General features: G+C 32.4%; 1 protein-coding gene and 1 pseudogene across 2 annotated transcripts; one reads left to right on the top strand and one right to left on the bottom strand.

Annotated features, from left to right (window-relative positions):
* The first annotated feature begins 1,019 nt into the window (after positions 1-1,019).
* Positions 1,020-8,890, top strand: LOC112021677 (glutathione S-transferase T3). 2 transcript variants are annotated; one of them, XM_065776114.1, is made up of 7 exons: positions 1,020-1,363; positions 4,396-4,523; positions 4,601-4,660; positions 6,008-6,112; positions 6,809-6,920; positions 7,586-8,043; positions 8,130-8,890. In XM_065776114.1, the coding sequence occupies exons 1-7, from the start codon at positions 1,102-1,104 to the stop codon at positions 8,730-8,732; spliced, it is 1,728 nt and encodes a 575-aa protein (XP_065632186.1). In that variant the 5' UTR covers positions 1,020-1,101; the 3' UTR covers positions 8,733-8,890. The 2 variants fall into 2 exon arrangements, with proteins under 2 accessions (XP_065632186.1, XP_065632185.1); XM_065776113.1 differs by lacking the exon at positions 1,020-1,363 and adding an exon at positions 2,970-3,179 and having other exon boundaries at positions 4,412-4,523.
* A 2,116-nt stretch (positions 8,891-11,006) lies between these two features.
* Positions 11,007-18,799, bottom strand: LOC112021623 (agglutinin-like; annotated as a pseudogene).
* Positions 18,800-20,411: the final 1,612 nt, after the last annotated feature.

The following is a 20,411-nucleotide window of genomic DNA, read 5'->3' as shown; positions in this document are numbered from 1 at the left end:
GTGAGGCTGGCTTTCGTAAATCATAAGACCAATTTGGCCTATGTGCTAACTTTTGAGAATGTAAGGCTAACCAAACCCACAGCCTTCTTATCAACTCACATCTTACAAATATCCAAATCTACAAGAGGATCTCACTCTTTAAACCTTCACTTTTTTTTTTCCCCCATTTTTTTTCTTTTCTCTTGCCGTAATGAAGGTGAGATAAAGTTGATCACATTGTGTTCTTCTGGTTGTGGAAAGCCTTCCTTTTGGCATAATCCAAAAACACACTGAAAAAACTCTATACATAAGTTTAATGTGTTGCATGTTGCTTCAGGGTGCTCTGATTAGTTTTTATGTCATCAGACAGATTGATAGATATAGGCCAATTGATTTTAAGTTCCACTTAGTCTTGTACAAATTTTGGAAAGAGGTAATTGCTAAATTACACTTCATTTATAGATAATTGATTTTAACTTTAATCTGTTTGGCCAATTGCCAATTGATTTTAACTTTAACGTTGGGCTAACTGATTGAACTATATCAATGTCTCTTTTGTATCGTTGGTGTGTTTTGGTATGTTGGATATGGAGTGGTTTGATTCATGTATTTTTCTGATTGCAGTTTGTAGGTTTGGGAGGGACATGATCCTTTCCTACCATTCGTACTCTCCAGGTTTGTAAGTAAGGATCCTTTACTTGTGCCCTTTAGCCTTTTTATTTTTGGTTTTATTTAAATCTTTTAGTGAAATTGGTTAGCTATAGTAGAAAATGCAGAATATTAATTTGGTTGCTGGAAAGTAGAGGAAAATAGAAATGCAACTTTGATTCATGGGTTTTATGGTTGTTTTAACTGCTTTGCACAATGAAAAACCCCACTTGGCCTCTAGGTGTATTAGGCTCAATTGTGTATAGGTTTTTGTTTTCTTTAATACCCCATAATTAAAAACTTTTAATTTGATTTTTTAAAATTATTGTGCTATATTTTTCTTATAGTTAGGGCCTCTATAATAGAGAGATTTATTCCCTTTGTTTCTCTAGGAATTTTGGAGTGCAAGCCTTTGGAAAGTCATTGAAGTCTCAATTAAATTTCCCTCACAAGTGTCCTATTGGGCAGATTCAAATGGCAAATACCAACAATTCTATTGTTAGTGGTTGCAACAGTGAGTCAAGAGGTGCCTTGGTTGTTCTAGAAGGCTTGGATCGTAGTGGGAAGACTTCACAGTCTAGTAGACTACTCACATACTTGGAGGGACTGGGGCATTCAGTTGAATTATGGAGGTTTCCTGACAGAAGTACAAATGTTGGGCAAATGATATCTTCTTACCTTTCCAACAAATCACAATTGGATGATCACACGATCCATCTTCTCTTTAGTGCAAATCATGGAATTATGGTTATAAGCTGAAATGCCTTGTTTCCTCTGATGGTAGTTTCTTGCTTGTTCTATTTCTTATGCCTATCTAAAAGGGGAAAGAGAAACAAATCTTGTAATTTGATAATAAACGTACAATGCAAACCTTCAATGCTTAACAATGTTATGAACCTTAAGGTTCTTGTGGACTACGGTGATGGTAACCTGCTTGGGAACAATGTTCTACTTTGTTTCTTTAACTTTTCCTGATTGCAATTTCTTTATTGCCGATCTGCATATCTAAACCAATTATTTGAAGTATCATATGATATAGCTAAATTTCATTAATATTTTGATATGATTTCCTAAAACACTTCCCATTGACTTGTGTTATAATGTGTTTGCTAAATTACCAATTGTCTCAAAAGTTTAAGGAATTAGGAAATTGTGAATTTAATCATGTAATCATAATTCTAGCACTCTCCCTTACATGTGGGCTTAAACTCTTACTTTATAAATGGGGACTAACATGCTGGGATTTTTAACATTTTAAGTAGGAGATGGAATGGAGATAGGGATTGAACTCACTGTCCCAAAAGCTTTAGCTATTAGGAAAAAGTAGATTTAATCATAATTCTAACAGTGTTCTTTTTTGTGCTGCTGCTATATGAATAAAATTTCTCACTTATATAAAAGAGAGTTCATTTGATAAACTTTTTTAGCTTGAAAGTTTTAGAATTTTCATTTAACAATCTGCATATTTAAATAAAAAGACAGACATTTATATGCTGGAGGAATATATCTGCTCCACCATTTTGTTTCCGAGGAAAAGAGTTGCCTATTTTAGAACATCAAGACGACTGTGACCAGTCACAAACAAGTTGTTAATTGGCTTGAAACTGAATAGCCAATAAGTTTGCAAGGACAAACTTAAAAGTTTAGGAACTGTTATGGAGCTTATGGTTTTTGGTAATTTGATATTCTGATGGCGTATATGATATATCAACTTTTGCAAGTAAAAGTGGATCTTTTGTACGTGGTAACTTTTAGTTAACTGAATTCTCTCATTCAACAAGCTATTGATTAAACGGAGCTAAGCAGTAGAGTGCATATAGGGTCCGTTTGGATAATACTTATTTTGCTGAAAATTAAAAACTGAAAACACTGCAGCAAAATAATTTTTAAATGTGTGAATAGTGTTGTGAGACCCATTTTTAATGAAAAAGTTGCTGAAAAAAGAAGTTTGTGGGTCCCGTGAACAGTGCACGGGACCCACTGAAAGTGTGTTTCAGTGCTGAAATGCGCTTAAATAGAAAAAAAAGAAAAAAAAAAGAAAAGAAAACGCAGACGCGCGGCTAGTGCTTTTCAGCACTATCCAAACGCGTACATAGTCATATCTTTTTTTATATTTTTATATTTTTATTTATTTTTTAACAAGTATGAACTGAGATACATTACATTCACAATGATGCATGCTGTCATATCTATGGTAGCATTGAATGGTAAAATCCAAGTTGACTTGGGAAGCTATTGTAATGCAGTGTATATTATAGAAAGTTTTTAACAATTATACTTGAACTGTATGGCTTGTGCGAAGTGTTAATATGTAATTGAAAAATTTTGTATCCTTGAATTATTAGAAGTTTCTGACTCCCGGGCATGTCTACATATTTCATATGTTTCCAAATACTGATGTTGAGATACTTGAGATTTGTTGCAATTTTGTTTTTTCCATTAAATTTCAGATTGTTGACCTGTATCAAAGATAACCTTGGTTGAAATCCGTGCTTATGCACGGAAGCATTCAACAATAGTGATGATGAGGTGGGCTTGCCTATGTGAGTGAGGTGATCATCTTGATTTTTGTGCTAAGTATTATGAATGATTCACTTGGCACCAAAATTAAGAAAATTAAAATGAACACTTGGCACAAAATTTGACTACAATTAGAAGCTAGTTTGGGTTTGATTTGGATTTTAATTGTTCTTTGACTTTAATATATAATGTTATTTTATTTTATTCATGGTGTGCTACATGAGCAAAATTTTTTACAATAGATAAATCTTTGAGAAAGGGAATAATTATCTTGGATTAGTTTTATGTTTGTATAAGCCACATGGGGCTAGGGTCACATTTTTTTCCTTATTGTGATATTGCCCAGGAAATGTGGTCTGTGGTCCATTGCTTGTTTGGTCTTGGTTAAGTAGTACCTAACTTGGTGATGGATTTATTATCCTTTGGAAAGCTATTATGTAATGCTTAATGTGATGCATATGGAGAAAGGAACAATGGTAAAGGTTTTACCTGTGATAAAGCTGAAGTCTAATTTTGAAGGCACTTTATAAGTGGACTTTGGCTTCTATCTCATTCTCTACATCAAATTTTATAGCTTTTATTCTTTCTATGAATTTAGATAGCTTTTATGGTGGCTTAGGTGGTAAAACCATGATCTTCTAGCTCAAGTGGTTGTCTTCTATACGGGCATGGTGGCTAAATTTGGATATAATGGTTTTTGAGACATCATCCAGATCCCATTTTATTCATATCCTTTATGGTCTTAAGCATTTGGACTGGATGTCACAAATTTATGTGCATTCGAATGTGGCATGGCACTTGGTGTTAACCTGTCTGCAATGCAGCATGTATGTAATAAGAATGTGCCATTTTAAGCTGGGAGCATTCGTAAGATAGTTTTTCTGTAGTTATGCATGGCAATGGTCATGATCTTGTGGCTTGAGTTGTTGTCTGCAGTTTTGTCATGCTGGGGTTAGTTGGGCAGTAGAGGCACTTGAAACTTTAAAATTAACCTGTGTAGCCATGATTTTGTACAAAATGATATTATGTTATCAAGTAGCAATAGGTTGAATTCTATAATTCCACTATTAGTATTCTTGCAAGAATGATTGATACCTTCAATCTGAAAAAAAATTCAATTGTAGACAGGATAGATTTCATTGTACCTTCTAAAAAGAAAGAGTACTTGGGTTTTTATGTTTCCTCTGAGCATTATTTATTGGGACAAAAACTTGAGTGACTATGTGTACAAGCACACTTTTGACTGTGGTTGGACTTTACTCAGATCATTGATGGAAACTAAATTGAAGACTGGAACCACCCTTATTGTCGACCGCTATTCTTATTCTGGGGTGGCTTTCTCATCTGCCAAAGGACTTGGCGATGAATGGTGTAAGGTGAAGATATTGTGCAGACTGTTTTAAGATGAAGTTTTATGTTTCCTATCATGTTTTGAGAACAAAGTCTTTTGCAGGCACCAGAGATTGGGTTGCTGGCTCCAGATCTGGTATTGTACCTTGACATACAGCCAGAGGTAAGTTGTAGCTATTAATATGAAACTAAATAAAGTAAACACTAAAGACTTCAGCAATATTATCAACATGTGTTTCTTTGAGTTCTGTAGGATTTTTGTTTTCTTTGATAAGTTCTTTGAGTTCCATAGGTTTGAGGCATGAAACTGTCCTGCCTGAGAGGTAGCTTGCCTTGTGTTGAAAGATTTCAGCATGTTCATTTTTATCTAACCTGTATTTGAGACATGCATACCCCTTTATGTGGTGCTGGCTCCAGATCTGGTATTGTTTCTTACGTGCATAAAGATTCTGGGCTGTCAACACCACCTCACCCCTCTGAATCTGAAAAAAGATAAAAGAAGAAAAGGGGAGGGGGGAAGACGCAAGATGGATATGTATAGCCTTTTATGCAGGGAATTTATGAAGCAAAATCAACCGACTCTAATGGTTATGTGAAATTGGATGACCGTCCATTGAGCCATTGTGATAATTTTTATTGCTTTTGCATTGGAAGATGTTGTCTGTGAGGGGGAGTGAATTTAATTAATGATGGGTTAATTTTTTTTCCTTAAAGAACAATGCTATAGAGACGACATTTTTCACAATAGTTGAGTTGAGAAGCTTTTGTTGGTTTTTATCTGAACCCACTACAAACATCACCTTTTAACCTATCAGTAACAATCTGCTACATCAGCCGGGTGTGAAATTTTTGTCAAATTTGTTGTGTTTATAGACTTTCTCTTCCCTAAAATATAGCCTGGGTTCCATTTTTTTTTTCCTTCAAATTCTAAAAGTAGTACTATGCCCATTGATGAAAATTTAAAATGATCTACATTTTTTCCTCCATTCACTACTGTAAGTTCATTTGCCGACGCGTTTGATTGAAGGGACCGAATAGAACTTGGGTGATATTTCAGAGACAAAAGTAGATCGTAAACTATACTTATTTTGCCCCTGAAATATAGTCTAGTTTCTATTTCCATCCCTAAAATATGCATTTTGCTAGACATGCTAACAAAAAACTTATTGAAAATGGACAGAAGGATGAAATGAAGGACATTTTAAATTTGTGTTTTTAAACTTTAAGTACGATAATAGAACACAACTGAATTTTAGGGACAAAAAGAATATTTTTGTCTCCATTATACGTGCTATACCGATTATAGAGTGTATATTACTTCTGTTCATACCGGTGGAAGATAAACTTGATAAACACACACAAACGCTCACTAATTTACCCTTGCATATGCTTTCATTCATAAATCTCTACCCTTCTATAATGTGCGCGTATATACACATAATATGCAAAGATGTTCATACATACAGATTTACATAATTTTAGGATTGAGAAGTCTTTTGAAATTCCTCAGAAAGCTGCAGAGAGAGGAGGATATGGAGCTGAGAAATATGAGCAACTTGAGTTTCAGAGGAAAGTTGCCCAATGCTATCAGGTCCTCCATGATGCTTCCTGGAAGGTAATTTTATGTTTCATGTGGTGATACGTTCTGACTCTATTCTATCTGGTTGGACACCTAGAAGCCTGCTACTACTTGGAATAAAAACCGTTCAAACAACCGTTTATATTTTGCAGTATTTTCATATTCTATTTCAGCTTTTGTTAAACATGAAGTAAAAAAATATTCCAGCCTTGCTCATTGGTAACACAGGTAAGAAAGAGTTTGTTATTGAATGTTGACTGATTTTCAGTACGTATTATCTTAATACTTCCTCAAGTCTATATTTTAAAGAATGTGGAAATATTATATTTTAGATAATAATAGCACTTAATTCTATCTAAAGTTATGCTGTTTGTTGATTCCCATCAAATTCGCTCCTGGAGTTTGCTCATTTATTTATCTTTTATTGACAGAGAAAGCATCAACAAAAAGAAGCTATTAGATAAGAAGAATACTCTATTTTGAAGTTATGTTACTTGTTTGTTGGTTTCTTACTTTTAGGGGTGGAGTTTTATTTTGTTTTTTGTTTTTCCGGTTTCTTTTAAGACTGGCATTGTTAGATGTGCAATGGTTGCTGCCCATAGTGTCTGCCCCTGGTCAATTTGGCTTTCTGTTAATTGAAGTTTTGTTTTGAATTTCACTTGTCTAGTTTCCTCTCTAATATCATTTATGGATTGCTTTGACTTTTGACCTTGTATCATTGATTCATTGAAGATAGTTGATGCCTGCCAACCCATAGAAGACATTGAGAAACAGCTGCAAGAGCTTGTGTTGGAATGTGTCATGGCATGCCAGAAGGGAAAACCCCTAGCCAACCTCTGGTCAGGTTAATCCTTCCTACCTTCTACCTTCTGCTATTTTCATACCTTTTATCTTTTCCCTCTGAGATTCTGCAAATGTTTCTCCGCATACTGGTCAAAGTATTTTTTTATTATCTTGGCATGTTCTTAATTATTCTGGCACTGTTTTGGAATCACTTTCAGCCCTTGTTTTAATGACAAAGGGGTATGTGAATTATATAGTTTATATTAAATTGGTAAGGATGGTTAAACTGAAGATGGGTTTGGTTGAAAAAGTGTGTGTGTTTTGCTATGGGTAATTTGTGTGGTTGATGCTATTTCAGTTTTCTGGTTTTTGATCTGGTTGTTTCTGTCTTTGTCTCTGGTTGTGGTTGATATCCTTCTCTCTTTTTGTGTTTTAGCCTGTAGTTATGTCTTTGTGGATTGAAGAGTAAAGTAGCATCTCCACCCTTATTCAGTTATTCCTTAATATCATCTCTTACAAATAACTTCATGTCTATGTTTTTAATACTAGTTTCTGAGAAGTCCGATTTTGAATGTAAGCATATTAGCATAAACATGATATTAAGAAAGGGTAGATAAGGGCACAAGTTCTCTGCACGTCAATTAACTCTTTCACTAGTGTTATTTACTTTGCAATAAACTTCACGTCTTATCCAACAGAATTCATTAGGTGAATAATTTTCTGTAGGGATAGACTCAAAAACGCATGGAGACACATGCTTCACCAATCCCTTACAGGGGGGGTCTAACCTTGAAAATAAATTCATGATGGAATCTCCAAAAAAAATGGGTCAGAATTTGAATCTACATGCTCAAATATCCACCCAAGAGTCTCCACCCCAAGTTGAAATGGAACCCACTGCTAAGAAACGAGGTAGTAACTTCACCATAGAAGAAGACCTTCTCCTTATATCGGCATGGCTAAATATTAGCTTGGATGTAGTGGAAGGGAATGAGCAAAAACACAAGTCATACTGGAGGAGGATTTGGGAGTACTTCCACAAGAACAAGACCTTTATTTCTGAACGTACTCCAACATCTATAACGAGTCGTTGGTCAACAATTCAGAATAGCACCGAGAAGTTTTGTGGGTACTTGGCCCAGGTTGAATCAATGCATCAAAGTGGTTTGAATGAACATGACAAGGTATAGATTATATTGAAAGTGGTGTCAATGCATCAATGCACAAACAGTTTTATGATTCTAATTATTTTCTATTGTTAATTTTTCAGATTGGTAAGGCGAAACGTATGTATCAAGAATCACATAAAACCCCGTTTCAATTTGATCATTGTTGGAATATGTTGAGGTGTCAACCAAAATGGTTGGAGCATTGTGAGAAGCAAAGAATTAAAAGAATTAGGAATGCAATAACATCTTCTCCTTCTACTCCAGAGTTGACAAATATTGGACAAGACAATGTCTCACATGATACTTTTGCAAATTTGGAGAGACCACTAGACAAGAGGGTCGAAAAGGAACGGGTGAGTAAACGAAAGAATGAAGATAATATGAGTTATAAATTTACTGGGATATTGAATGGGATAGAAGAAGGGAAAAAAACAAATGATAAGGAAATTGAAATTCTTGAGAAAACATGTCTTCAAGAGCAAGATCAAGATTTCGTGAAGAAAGAGCAAGAACAAAAGAGAATTCGTATGAAGAAAGAGCAAGAACAAGAGCGACTTTGTATTATGCAAGAAAAGCTTCAAATGGAACAATTGAAAGAGGAGGAAAGAATTATAATGATGGATACAAGTAGCTTGTCTCAAATACAGCAAGAATATTTTCATCAACGCCAAATGGATATTCTTCGAAATCGAAGAAGTAAATAGTCATTATTGTTGGTTTAGGCAAACTAATCATGGCATTGTAGAATGCAGAGTATATGTAGTTTTTTGTTAAGTATTAGGGCCTCTCTATTGAGTATGGGAACTTTGTTTTTAAGTACTTTTAACAGGTCTTGTTGAGCAAAATGAAATTTATTGTCAAATTACAAATTAAAATCAAGACTAACACCGATGAGTAATACGACCATGAAATTTAGAATTACTAGTTTTTACAATTGACTACATAATTGCATAAATGCTCAACAAGAGTCGATTGAGAACAAGTTTCTTTGTCTCTACTAGGAAATGGGATGAATTACAAGTCTTCTGCTCGTTAAAAAAAGTTTTGTTTTGTTTTTTTTTTCTTCTTCTTCCTAATAGTGATTGTTTAGCGTAGCTTATTATGGCCTCTGAATTTTGCATCAACAAACTCTCATCCAATGTGAAGTTGGATATAAAATGATTTTATATCTAGCCAGATACTTAGGAATGGAAAATCCAACAAATCCTCCTTTTACACGCTTTGCTGCTGTCTTATGGGAATATACGAAGATCCAGGAATTCATTGCTGCACAATGGTGTTGAAATTTATCCAATGGAATTAGCACACTAAAACAATCAGCATGGCTCTTTGCAGTGGAAGGATTTGAATAGCACACCATATTGCACTCCTCCCATAGAAATTCAATTTTGATGCTACCATCCGAGATAATTGCTCCTCTTGGCAGTAGTTTGCAGAAATTGAGAAGGTAGAGTTTTATATGTTTGGACAGGGCTTGAAAAATCAAGGAGTATTCTATGGGCAGAATGTAAAGTAGCCATGCTAGTTGCATATAAAGCACGCAAGAGTCCAGACTAACCTCAGGTCCTAGACTACGTTTTGTTTGAAGGAGATTCCAGCTCACAGTGAAAGTAGTCAACCAAGTTCATCCAGATTAGGAGATTGTTATTATAGTACATGATATTAGAAATATCTTAACTCTTTTGTTGCTTGGTCTTTTTCCTTCTCCCCAAGACTGTCTAATTCTCTTGCCCATAATTTAGCATATTGGGCAGCATCTTGTAATGCCTGGGGTTTTATCCCCATCTCCTCCATACCCTCTTGGATTTTTTTTTTTTAAAAAAAAAAGGAGTGAGATGTGTTGCCCCTATTACTATTAGAGCATTCATATTAAAGCTCTCAAAAGCTAAAAATGCTATTTTTTAGCATCTCATTATAAAAAAGCACACTACAACAAAGGTGTTAGTGTTAAAAATTTTAGCAGTCCACTGTAGCTCAAATCTTATAAATATAATAATATTTTAATACTACTTTAATTAAAATATCTTTTCTCTCTCTCACGATTCCTCTTTTCTTCTCACTGACTCTCTCTCACTATCTTTTCTTCTCTCTCTCTCACTATCTTTAATTAATGAAGTGGTAAAAAATATAAAACGTTTGATGTTGGGTGTATTGTAAAGTGAGTTGTTAAAATAAATAAAGTAAGTTTTTGAGATGTTAAATGCTAAATTTTTTGAGATCCTTGATGAGAATACTCTTAACTTGTCCTTTTAATTGGTCTGTAGTTGGTTTCTTTTCCTATTGTGAAATATTCTCATCTAATTTTCAAAAAGAAATTACAGACTTGGATCGGACCTGTTTGGCTAGGTTGAACTAGCTGGTTTGATCCAGTTTTTAAAACCATCAGATTTCATATTGCTTTTGGAGAGAAAGAGGGGAAAAAACAAAGAAAGTAATTTAGATTGATATGCTTTGTCACTTTGGCGTTAAATCCTATCTCTGCTACTTACCTAGAATTTTATCCTTACAAAGGTTTAAGAAAGAACACTCATCAAATTTGGTGAAACCTCCGATTTTTAGAAGAGAAAAAAGTGAACACTTTCTTTCTTTAGGTCTTATTTGAATTAATACAATTTTATCCAATAGAGTCACATTTTAGTTGAAAACGTAATAGCCAAAAAAAAAAAAAAAAAAACCCTGGTTCAACTTGGAGAATAAGAATGTTCAGATTTTTAACAATTCAATTCAGCGCTTTAAAACCAATAAAAAAGAAAAGAAAAAGTAGCACATTATAAAAATAAAATATTACAGGAAAAGTTCAATTCTCAAGCTACAAGTTCAGAAGGGTTCCATATGAACGCCAATTGCATCTAAATAAAAACCACTTCTTCCATGGAAACCAACTACCTTTCCTCTAGAGGCACTTGAGGTGAAAGAAGTACCAATCTCCTCTCCAAAGGGTCCATATCTCCCGTTGTTAGTATATAAGGTAATAGAACGCAATGCTTCGTAGTCATCATTTCCTTTAACAGGCCCATAAAATCCCATAATTCCAACTAAGAATTTAGTTGATGCATCAAGCTTTATCTGCCAACCCAAAATTCAAAATAGGATTAGCTAATGCTTCATTTTTTTTTCTATCAAAATAGAAAAGTAACACTGCACACGTAATGCTCTATTTGTTTCAACAATATGTTTTCAAGAAAATGACTAATTTTCTGACAAGTATTTTATATAAAAGTACATCATTTTTCTATGTTTATTAGCAAACTTAAATGAATTGAAAAATAATCTTCTAACTTCAACTATTTGACACAAGGTTTCTATCGAAACAAACAGAGTAATATGCTTTGTTTGTTTATTGTATAATGTTTAAATCTCATAATTGGATTACACGATTTCATTATTCTTGACATATTCGTATAATGTTTACATCCTAATTTCAAAATCATATAAAACTTCTAATTCATTAATTTTTTTTGGGGATAATTTGAAGATGATTAATCTTTCTTTACCTTATATAAAACAATTGTATTGCATGAACCACTGAATCTCCTACAAGCAAATGCAATTCGAGAATTGAGGAAGGGACGCCATCATCCCCCATAGCTTCCCACCATGACCGCCCCCAGGCCCTACTCCTCGTGGTACATCCACATTCATTGTATTATTATCCAACTATATTAAACAAGTAAAACAAAGGCCCAGAGTCAAACATCATTAATTTAATTTATGCCTCGAGTAATTAAGATAGAATAGAAACATGAGCTTAGGGAAACTATAACGTCCAAACCTCTTGTTGCATTGTGTAATCTGGGTTTGAAGCAGAAAATGGAATCTGAGATTTGACATAAACACCTATGGAGTTAACGAAAGATTCGGAACGACCATGGAAACCAACAATTTCACCACCCTCAGCTGGGAAAGAGAATGGCGTACTAGCCTCAGTACCATAAGGTCCATACTTTGTCACATTTGTAATAATGTGTAGTGATCTGATTACAACCGGTCCAAATGGCCAGGCAGATTGATATGTCCCGATAATGGATGTCAAGTACTCTCTAGGCCAGTCTATCATAATCTACACATAATGCACGAAAAGAAATTCAGCTTCATTTGAAGGCACCTATCATTAATGTTTTGAAATATATATATATATATATATACACAAACTGTAATAATTTTCATGAATAACATGTATTCATGATTATCAAAAATATTATTTCAAATAAAAAATCTTGTGATTGTAGAAAATTTGAGTTTTAAAGGTGAGAACTACACCCGAGAACAAGAACCAAACACAAGTCTAATGGAGTTAAGAGAAAGATAGAAATAGGGATATGAAATATAGGTTAGAGATTTGAGCGATGTGAAATGAGTTTTGACTTTTTGCCTAAACCAATTCTTTCAAGGCATGATATTTCACCAAAATATACGTGTACACATAAATCTTTTAATTATAGCATGATAGTTTTTACCTTCTCAGTTTTGCCGCCATTACCACCAAACTTATCTGAATATTGGAACGTACCAGATCTATCATCACTTTTGAATGAGATGGCATCGATGGCCCATCCATGCATAATAACTATCTCACTGATCCCACCTTTATTTGCCTTGAAGCTCCAACTGTTCTTTCCACCTTCACCTCCCCATGGCCCAACCTTCAAGTTCTCCTCCATGCTCCGCAACAATTACACATATATAAATAGTAACCACAATTACAATAACATGTAAAAAAAGTAGTAAGTGTAATGCTGTTGTCAGCTATGTACCATATCGTTTGCAGAACTCGAAGTTCCTGATAAGGTACAAAATATAGCTAGTAGTAGTATTTTGCTAGCACATGAATAGGGTTAACATATTTCCCTTGCGATGGAAATATATATTGAGGATTGGAGGGGTGAACTTTAAAAGATTGGAATTAATTTGGGCCATAAAGGCTTTGGAAACGTAGAGAAGAAGCCGCATAATTGATAGTAATAGCTTTAGAATGATAGAGTTATGAAAAAAGCAACGTCTATAATATTTTCACAATATTTTTATAACAAATTTTATGTGGTAGGTTGTTATTTGCTGTTACTAGTAGGTAAGAAAGTAATTTCCATGGTAGATTCAAGTTAAAAGCCTGTAATAACCTGCCAACTAAAATTGTTGTGAAAATATTGTAAAAATATTATGGAAGTAGCATTTCTTTAAAATTATATTACCAGTGAAGATAAGTAAATGTAGAATACATGTGCAATCAAATTTCCTTGTATCACAAACCTTGTCCTTTAACTTTAACTAATTTTCTTATGTATTTGCCATATTAAGTAGGAGGTTATGTTAACGTGTGTCTTTAAGGAAATCATTAATAAACCATCTTAAAAAAAAATTTTGATAAATTTTTATGAAAAATAGGAAAAGCTTTCAAAATATTAATTATTTTTTTTTTCTCCCATAAAAACATTTCTAAAAGGGTTCACTAACAAATGTCTTTAGAGCATTTGTTAACTTTTCCCTCAATAAGTTTAAAGAATTGAGTGAAAGAAGCTTTCAAAGCCTTAAACTTTCTAAATTTAACTATATTTTAACCACTTTTAATTTTAACAAATAAGCAAATAAACTTTCAACTAAAAACTACATCCACCTGTAATACAAGCATTGTATCTTGATTCTATTTCCATTTAATAAGATATGAGGATGTTTCCCCCTTCAAAAAAAAAAAAAAACTACATCCAAACACAAGCAAAGTAAAGATCAAGTAGAACTTTAAAAAGAATATACAGGTCATATATAAAAGCTTTAAAGAGAACAAAGTAATTACCTACTTTTACTAAAGATCATGCCAGATAGTCTTAAAAGAGAACAAAGTAACGACTTTTACTAAAGATCATTTTGCTATTGGAAAAGCTTTTGTGCTCAGCCATATAACTTAAAGGCTTAAGGAGGTAGTAAGGCTCTAGAAATTTTTTCTATGGTGATCATTAAGAAACTTAAATTATATAAAATTTAATAATTTTTTTTAAGAAAATAATAAAAAGAGAGTTTGAATATATTGACATTAAAAAAGAAAAAAAAAGAAAAAGACACACACAAAAATACATTTTAGTTTTACCATTTCTTTCTATTGAAATTCAATTAAACTCAACTATAATTTTTGTAGTTGTAATATTTTTGTTGCATCCATAGCTTTATAATTCTATTAAAAAGATTTATTTAATACTTTAATTTTCATAGTGTCCATAGCATTACTCTATTAACAATTTAACTAAACTCAAAATTTTTGTTATTGCATTTTCGTTGTGTCAATGACATTATTTTTGTTGTTACCCAACTTATTGGTCTTTGTAACTGTGTTTAAATTTATTAGTCTTTGTAATTGTCCAATTGCCTTTGCTCTTTTATCTTTTAACTTGCCATAAGATTTTAAGTTTCTTGGAGTGGCAGCCATATGACTTTGTCTTTTAAATATCCCTCTCTCTCTCTCTCTCTCTCTCTCTCTCTCTCTCTCTCTCTCTCTCTCTCAAAACTTTTCTTTAACTTGTAAGTGGTAAGCTTGTTTTTGGGCTTTTTTTCAAGGGAGTTAATCTCGTACCAGAGGTTGTACTAGTTTGACCAGTAGAACGATATATTTCGGTACCAACGGTCAATACGGTGTACCGTTTCGGGTTTGTCGTATTTTTTATATTTATAAATAAATATATATTATATATGTATGTATGTATGTGTGTGTGTGTGTATATATATATCATAATAAATATAAAAGTTTACTATAAAACATTACCTAATTAGANAGAAATGATATGCCCATAATATTTTCATAACAAATCTTATGTGGTAAATTTTTTATTGGTTCCAATATGAATCCATCACTTAAATTATTTTTTTACTTACAATAACAGTAATAACAATTTGTCACATTGAATTTGTTATGAAAATATGTGGATAAAGTATTTCTAAAAAAAATTTTAACGTGTTCATTTTTTATTTATGATGGACAAAAAAAAAATTTCAAAAATAATATATATATATATAATTTTTTTTTCAATAGCCACGTGTCTAAAAACGCAGCTATAGGTCTATTGCTGCCTGTTTGTGAACGCGGCTATAAGAAACGCTGCCATAGCCAATAGTCGCGTTTTTGGGTCTATAGCCGCGTTTCATAGCTCCCCTTTTTTGTAGTGATTCTTAGACCAAGAGTGGGTTTGACCTCCTCCATCAATTTAATTTTTTAAAATAATTTATAAATACTTCTAAAAGTTTAATTTTGGTGCAAAACTATATCTATCACCCTCAAAATTAAAATTGATCCAAAGAGACCTAAAAAAATAAATGGAGGTTTGACACATATTCACAGCCCTCTCAAAAATTGATCCCAACCTCGAGGCCTTCAAGTGGAGTTACTTAGGAAGAAAGCAACTACGTCAAATGAGTTTTGAGTTTTTATTTATTTATTTTATTTTATTTTATTTTATTTTATTTTATTTATTTTAGAAATTTTATCTTTTGAATTTTTACTTGGCAGTACTAAACATTTTTATAATTAGAAGAATTTTATACATAAAATGAGATAATAGATATAACTTTTTAATTGATTTATAAATTAAGGGAAAACAACTATAACAACTTTTTGAAAAAGTGAAAAATAATTCACTAGTTTTTATTTGTCATATTAGTGTTTCAGATGTGTGTGCGTATATATGTACACACATATATATTGTAAAATTATTTTAATGCCTATATTACTGAATAGGCTTGCAGCAGAATTGGCACTATTTTAAAGTTATTTTATAGTTTAGCTTCCTTTTTTTATTTTCTTTTTTCCTCTCGAAATCTTGTTTCAGAAACACAATTTCAATACTTAAAAAAACACAATTTATGTGAAATCGTATTTTGAAAACACAATTTTAACGCTTAATTTTTTTTAAAAGTCTATATTCCAAATTATCTTAAAGTGTGCCAATTTTAATAATATTATTTTGTAAATTTTGACTTGAATAACCTGATTTAATATTCAGCCAAGATTAAAAAAAAAAAAAAAAAAAATCATACAAGCTTCAATAAAAGTATACTCATTCGGTAGGCCAAAGTGTCAAAAAGAAAAACCCAATGTGATAGAAGAAGAATTAAGAAGAAAATAGAAAGCAATAAATTATTTATAGCTAAATAAAATTAAGATCCATGAAGATGGAGTACTTAGTAATTGGGAAAAGGATGCTTGCTTTCCCAGGATACGATCTTGAATTGATCCTAGAATTGATTAGAGAGTGGTCCCTAATTGTTCATGATACCTAGCTACATTGCAAAATTTTGGTGCTTACTAATAAGCATAAGCTAGGCTGGTAACTCAGGTGCTAAAACCAATTTAATTAAGGACAACTCATAGGTTTGAAGAAAGAGAGGACAAGAGTCTGAAACATTAATATAGAAGTTCAAGGTCAAAACAACTAAAATACAAAGATCATAACTCAAAAACATTACAATTTAAGACTTTTATAGCTACTGCTATTATACCCCAATTTAAAGAAAAAGAGGACAAGAGTCTCACTATATTTCAATCGATGATTTTTCTCGATTCATCTCATCACTTCAAAACCAATTAAAAATAACATGTTCAGAAGTACTCCATGTGCACTCCTATTGCATCTAAATAGACACCACTTCCTCCATGGAAACCAACAACTTTTCCTGTGGTGACACTAGATGTGAAAGCATTACCAATCTCATCACCAAAGGGTCCATATTTGCCATTGTTTGTGTAGAATGTGATGGATCGCAAAGCTTCGAAGCTATCGTTCCCTTTAACAGGCCCATAAAACCCCACAATGCCAACCAAGAAATCCCTTGAGCTTGACTCATCAAGCTTTATCTGCCAACCCAAAGTACAAATAGGATTAGTAATAATAAAAGTAAAGTAAACTTTTGATCCCTACAATGTAGTAGTATATGTTTAATTTTTGTCCATCAAATTTTTTTGAGTTTTGATTTGGTTCTTGAAATTCCAAAGAAGGTAAGAATTTTCTCTTTCCATCTAAGCTAACCATATAATTAAGGTACCACTCAAACTCATCTTATATTTTAAAGAAACCAAACCAAATCAACCTCGTAAATGGACCCTGGAAGGATAAGATTATTCCAATTATAAAAGCGAAAAGACTAAAAATTCAAACTAGCTATTTAAAATTTAAAGACCAAAACCGAACTTACCCAAAATTTCAGGGACAAAAAAAATATAATTTAGCTTAACTAATTTTCATTTGGAAAATTAAAATTTTATTGAATGTTCTAAAGCTCAATTGACAAATCAAAGTAACATGGTATTGTAACATTTTGTATAATGTTTACACGCTACTCTCAAAAAGTCAAAATCGTACACCATACTTTTAATTAATTACATAAACAAATTAATTTGATAAATTTCAGAACCAAAAAAATTAAAAAATTCAATTTTTTACTAAATTGAATAATAATAATAATTTATTTATTTACCCTATGAATTTTATCACTGCCAGATCCACCATGCTTTGGCGACCGAACAAGCTTCCCGTCTCTGCTTTCATACAACACATGTATTGCATGAATTACTGAATCTCCAACATGCAAGTGCAATTCACGGATTGCAGAAAAAACTCCATCATCCCATTGCTTCCCACCATGACCACCCCTAGGCCCTTGTCCTTGTGGCACAACCACGTTCATCTTATTGTCCAACTATTAAACAAGAACAATAAATGTCACGAATAAACATTATTTAGTGAGTCTTCAAGTAAATTAGAATAAGGTTATGTTAATGTATGTTATTAAGGCATTTGTTAACTAACCATTTTAGAAAAGTTTTAATATAAAAAGCTTCTACAAATATCAATTCCTTTTTTCTTTTCCAACAAAAAGATTCTAAAAATACTTACTAAAAACATGCCAAGTATCCATTAACTTTTCCTATTAGGATAAAACATAGAGTTTGAGAAGCTAAAACGACCAAACCTTTTGGTGCATTGTGAAGCCTGGGCTCAAAGCACAAGATGGTATAAAAGATTTTACATAGACACCAATGGCGTCAAGCAAAGCACCCGAGCGACCATGGAATCCAACAATTACGCCACCCTCCATCGGGAAGGAGAATGATTCACCTCTCTCATCTCCATAAGGTCCATACTTGGTCCTATTTGAATAAAAACGTAGTGATTTGATTACAGTATAATTCCAAACATTCCCAATTGTACGGTAATTGATGTCAAATACTCTCTAGGCCGGCCAGTCGAGCAATATCTGCGTATAAATTCACACACACAAAAAAGAGAGCTTCATTTGACGTATCATTCATTTAAAATGCATGATTGTAACTGAGTTAATAATTTTATAAGGGCAGTATCCGTGTGTACATTGTCAGTTCGATCGCCACCATCGCCACCATACTTATCAGAATACTCGAATGCACCATCTCCATCTTCACTTTTGAATGAAATTGAATCGACGGCCTCTCCATGAATAATTGTTATCTCACTGATCCCACCTTTATTTGCTTGGAACTTCCAGTAGCTTCCAGCGTTTCCTCCCCATTGCCCAATCTTCATGCACTCCTCCATGCTGCAACACATACAGATATATAACAACAATGACAAATATATATATATATATATATTTAACGATAGCCAATAACAATAGTTGAGTATAATAATAAGAGCAACGATACTCTCAGCTATGTACCATACATTTGTGGTACTCGAAGAGATGCAGTTCCTGAATTTAGAAATGGCTTTTTGCTAGATCATGAATTGGGTTAACATGAATCCTTGCGAGTATGATATATAGTAGATAGAGGTGACTCCTCCAATTCTCTATGCATATATAGGAAAATTATTGAATACTCTGAGAGTACCATAAATGCGTACTCTTCCCTCTCACATTAATTGTGAGTCTTATCATAAATTTAATTAGTAGGACTTACAGTTATATGAGAGGAGAGAGTACGCATTTATGGTTTTCTGGGAGTACCCAATAATTACCTTTATATATATATATATATATATTAGTTACATTAAGGATTGGAGGAGTCAAGTTTAAATGACTGGAATTAATTTGAGCCAATATATATATATATATATATATTAGTTACATTAAGGATTGGAGGAGTCAAGTTTAAATGACTGGAATTAATTTGAGCCATAGAATCTATTGGAAGTTGATACTTTATGGTACTTTTGGAGTATTTAATAATTATCTTGCAATATATAGCTGCAAATCTTAAAATGTTTACAGTCATTTGATTTGATGACAGTGCATAGAGTTATTGCAAAGAAATAAAAACATTAATGGTTTTTTTTCCCCATAAAAACATTCCTAAAAGGGTTCACTAACAAACGCTTTTAGGGCATTTGTTAACTTTTCTCTCAAGTAAGTTCATAGTATTGAGTGAAAGAAGCTTTTGAATCTTTAAACTTTCTAGGTTTAACTATATTTTAACCAATTTTCAACAAATAAGCAAATAAACTTTCAGCTAAAAATTACATCCAAAAACAAAGAAAGTAAAGATCAAGTAGAACTTTAAAAAGTATAACTTTAAAAAGAATATACAGGTCATATAAGCTTAAAAGAGAACAAAGTAATTACCTACTTTTACTAAAGATCATGCCATATAATCTTAAAAGAGAACAAAGTAAAGACTTTTACTAAAGATCATTTTGCTATTGGAAAAGCTTTTGTGCTCAGTCGTATAACTTAAGGCTTAAGGAGGTAGCAACTTGAGAGTAGGCAACTGCGGATCTAGAAATTTTTTCTATGGTAGTCCTTAAGAAACTTAAATTATACAAGATTTAATAATTTTTTTTTTGAGAAAATAATAAAAAGAGAACTTAAATATATTGACGTCACAAAAAAGAAAAGAAAAAAGACACACACAAAAATACATGTAGTTTTACCATTTCTTTCTATTGAAATTCAATTAAACTCAACTTTAATTTTTGTAGTTGTAATATTTTTGTTGCGTTCATAGCATTATAATTCTATTAAAAATAATTTTAATACTTTAATTTTCATAGTGTCCATAGCATTACTCTATTAACCAATTTAACTAAACTAAAAATTTTTGTTGTTGCATTTTTGTTGTGTCAACGACATTATTTTTGTTGTTACCCAACTTATTGGTCTTTGTAATCGTGTTTAAATTTGATAGTCTTTGTAATTGTCCAATTACATTTGCTCTTTTATCTATTAACTTGCCATAAGATTTTAAGATTCTTGGAGTGGCAGCCATATGACTTTGTCTTTTAAATCTCTCTCTCTCTCTCTCTCTAAGTTTTTCTTTAACTTTTAAGTGGTAAGTTTGTTTTTGGGCTTTTTTCCGCCACATTTTAGATAAATAATTTTTTTTTTAAGCCTTTTCGTTTTGCTTTAAAAGGCCAATGATATTGTTAAGGAAT

This window comes from Quercus suber, unplaced genomic scaffold (assembly GCF_002906115.3).
Source record: "Quercus suber isolate HL8 unplaced genomic scaffold, Cork oak 2.0 scaffold_128, whole genome shotgun sequence".
NCBI lineage: Eukaryota > Viridiplantae > Streptophyta > Magnoliopsida > Fagales > Fagaceae > Quercus > Quercus suber.
The sequence above is the reverse complement of the archived record's forward strand: the minus strand, read 5'-3'. Positions and strand labels throughout refer to the sequence as shown.

Coding starts and splice junctions, on each gene's coding strand:
- LOC112021677 (XM_065776114.1), top strand. CDS start 1,102: ATGGCAAATACCAACAATTCTATTGTTAGTGGTTGCAACAGTGAGTCA. Junction 4,661..6,007: donor ACCTTGACATACAGCCAGAG/GTAAGTTGTAGC, acceptor GAAATTCCTCAG/AAAGCTGCAGAGAGAGGAGG. Junction 6,113..6,808: donor TCCATGATGCTTCCTGGAAG/GTAATTTTATGT, acceptor GATTCATTGAAG/ATAGTTGATGCCTGCCAACC.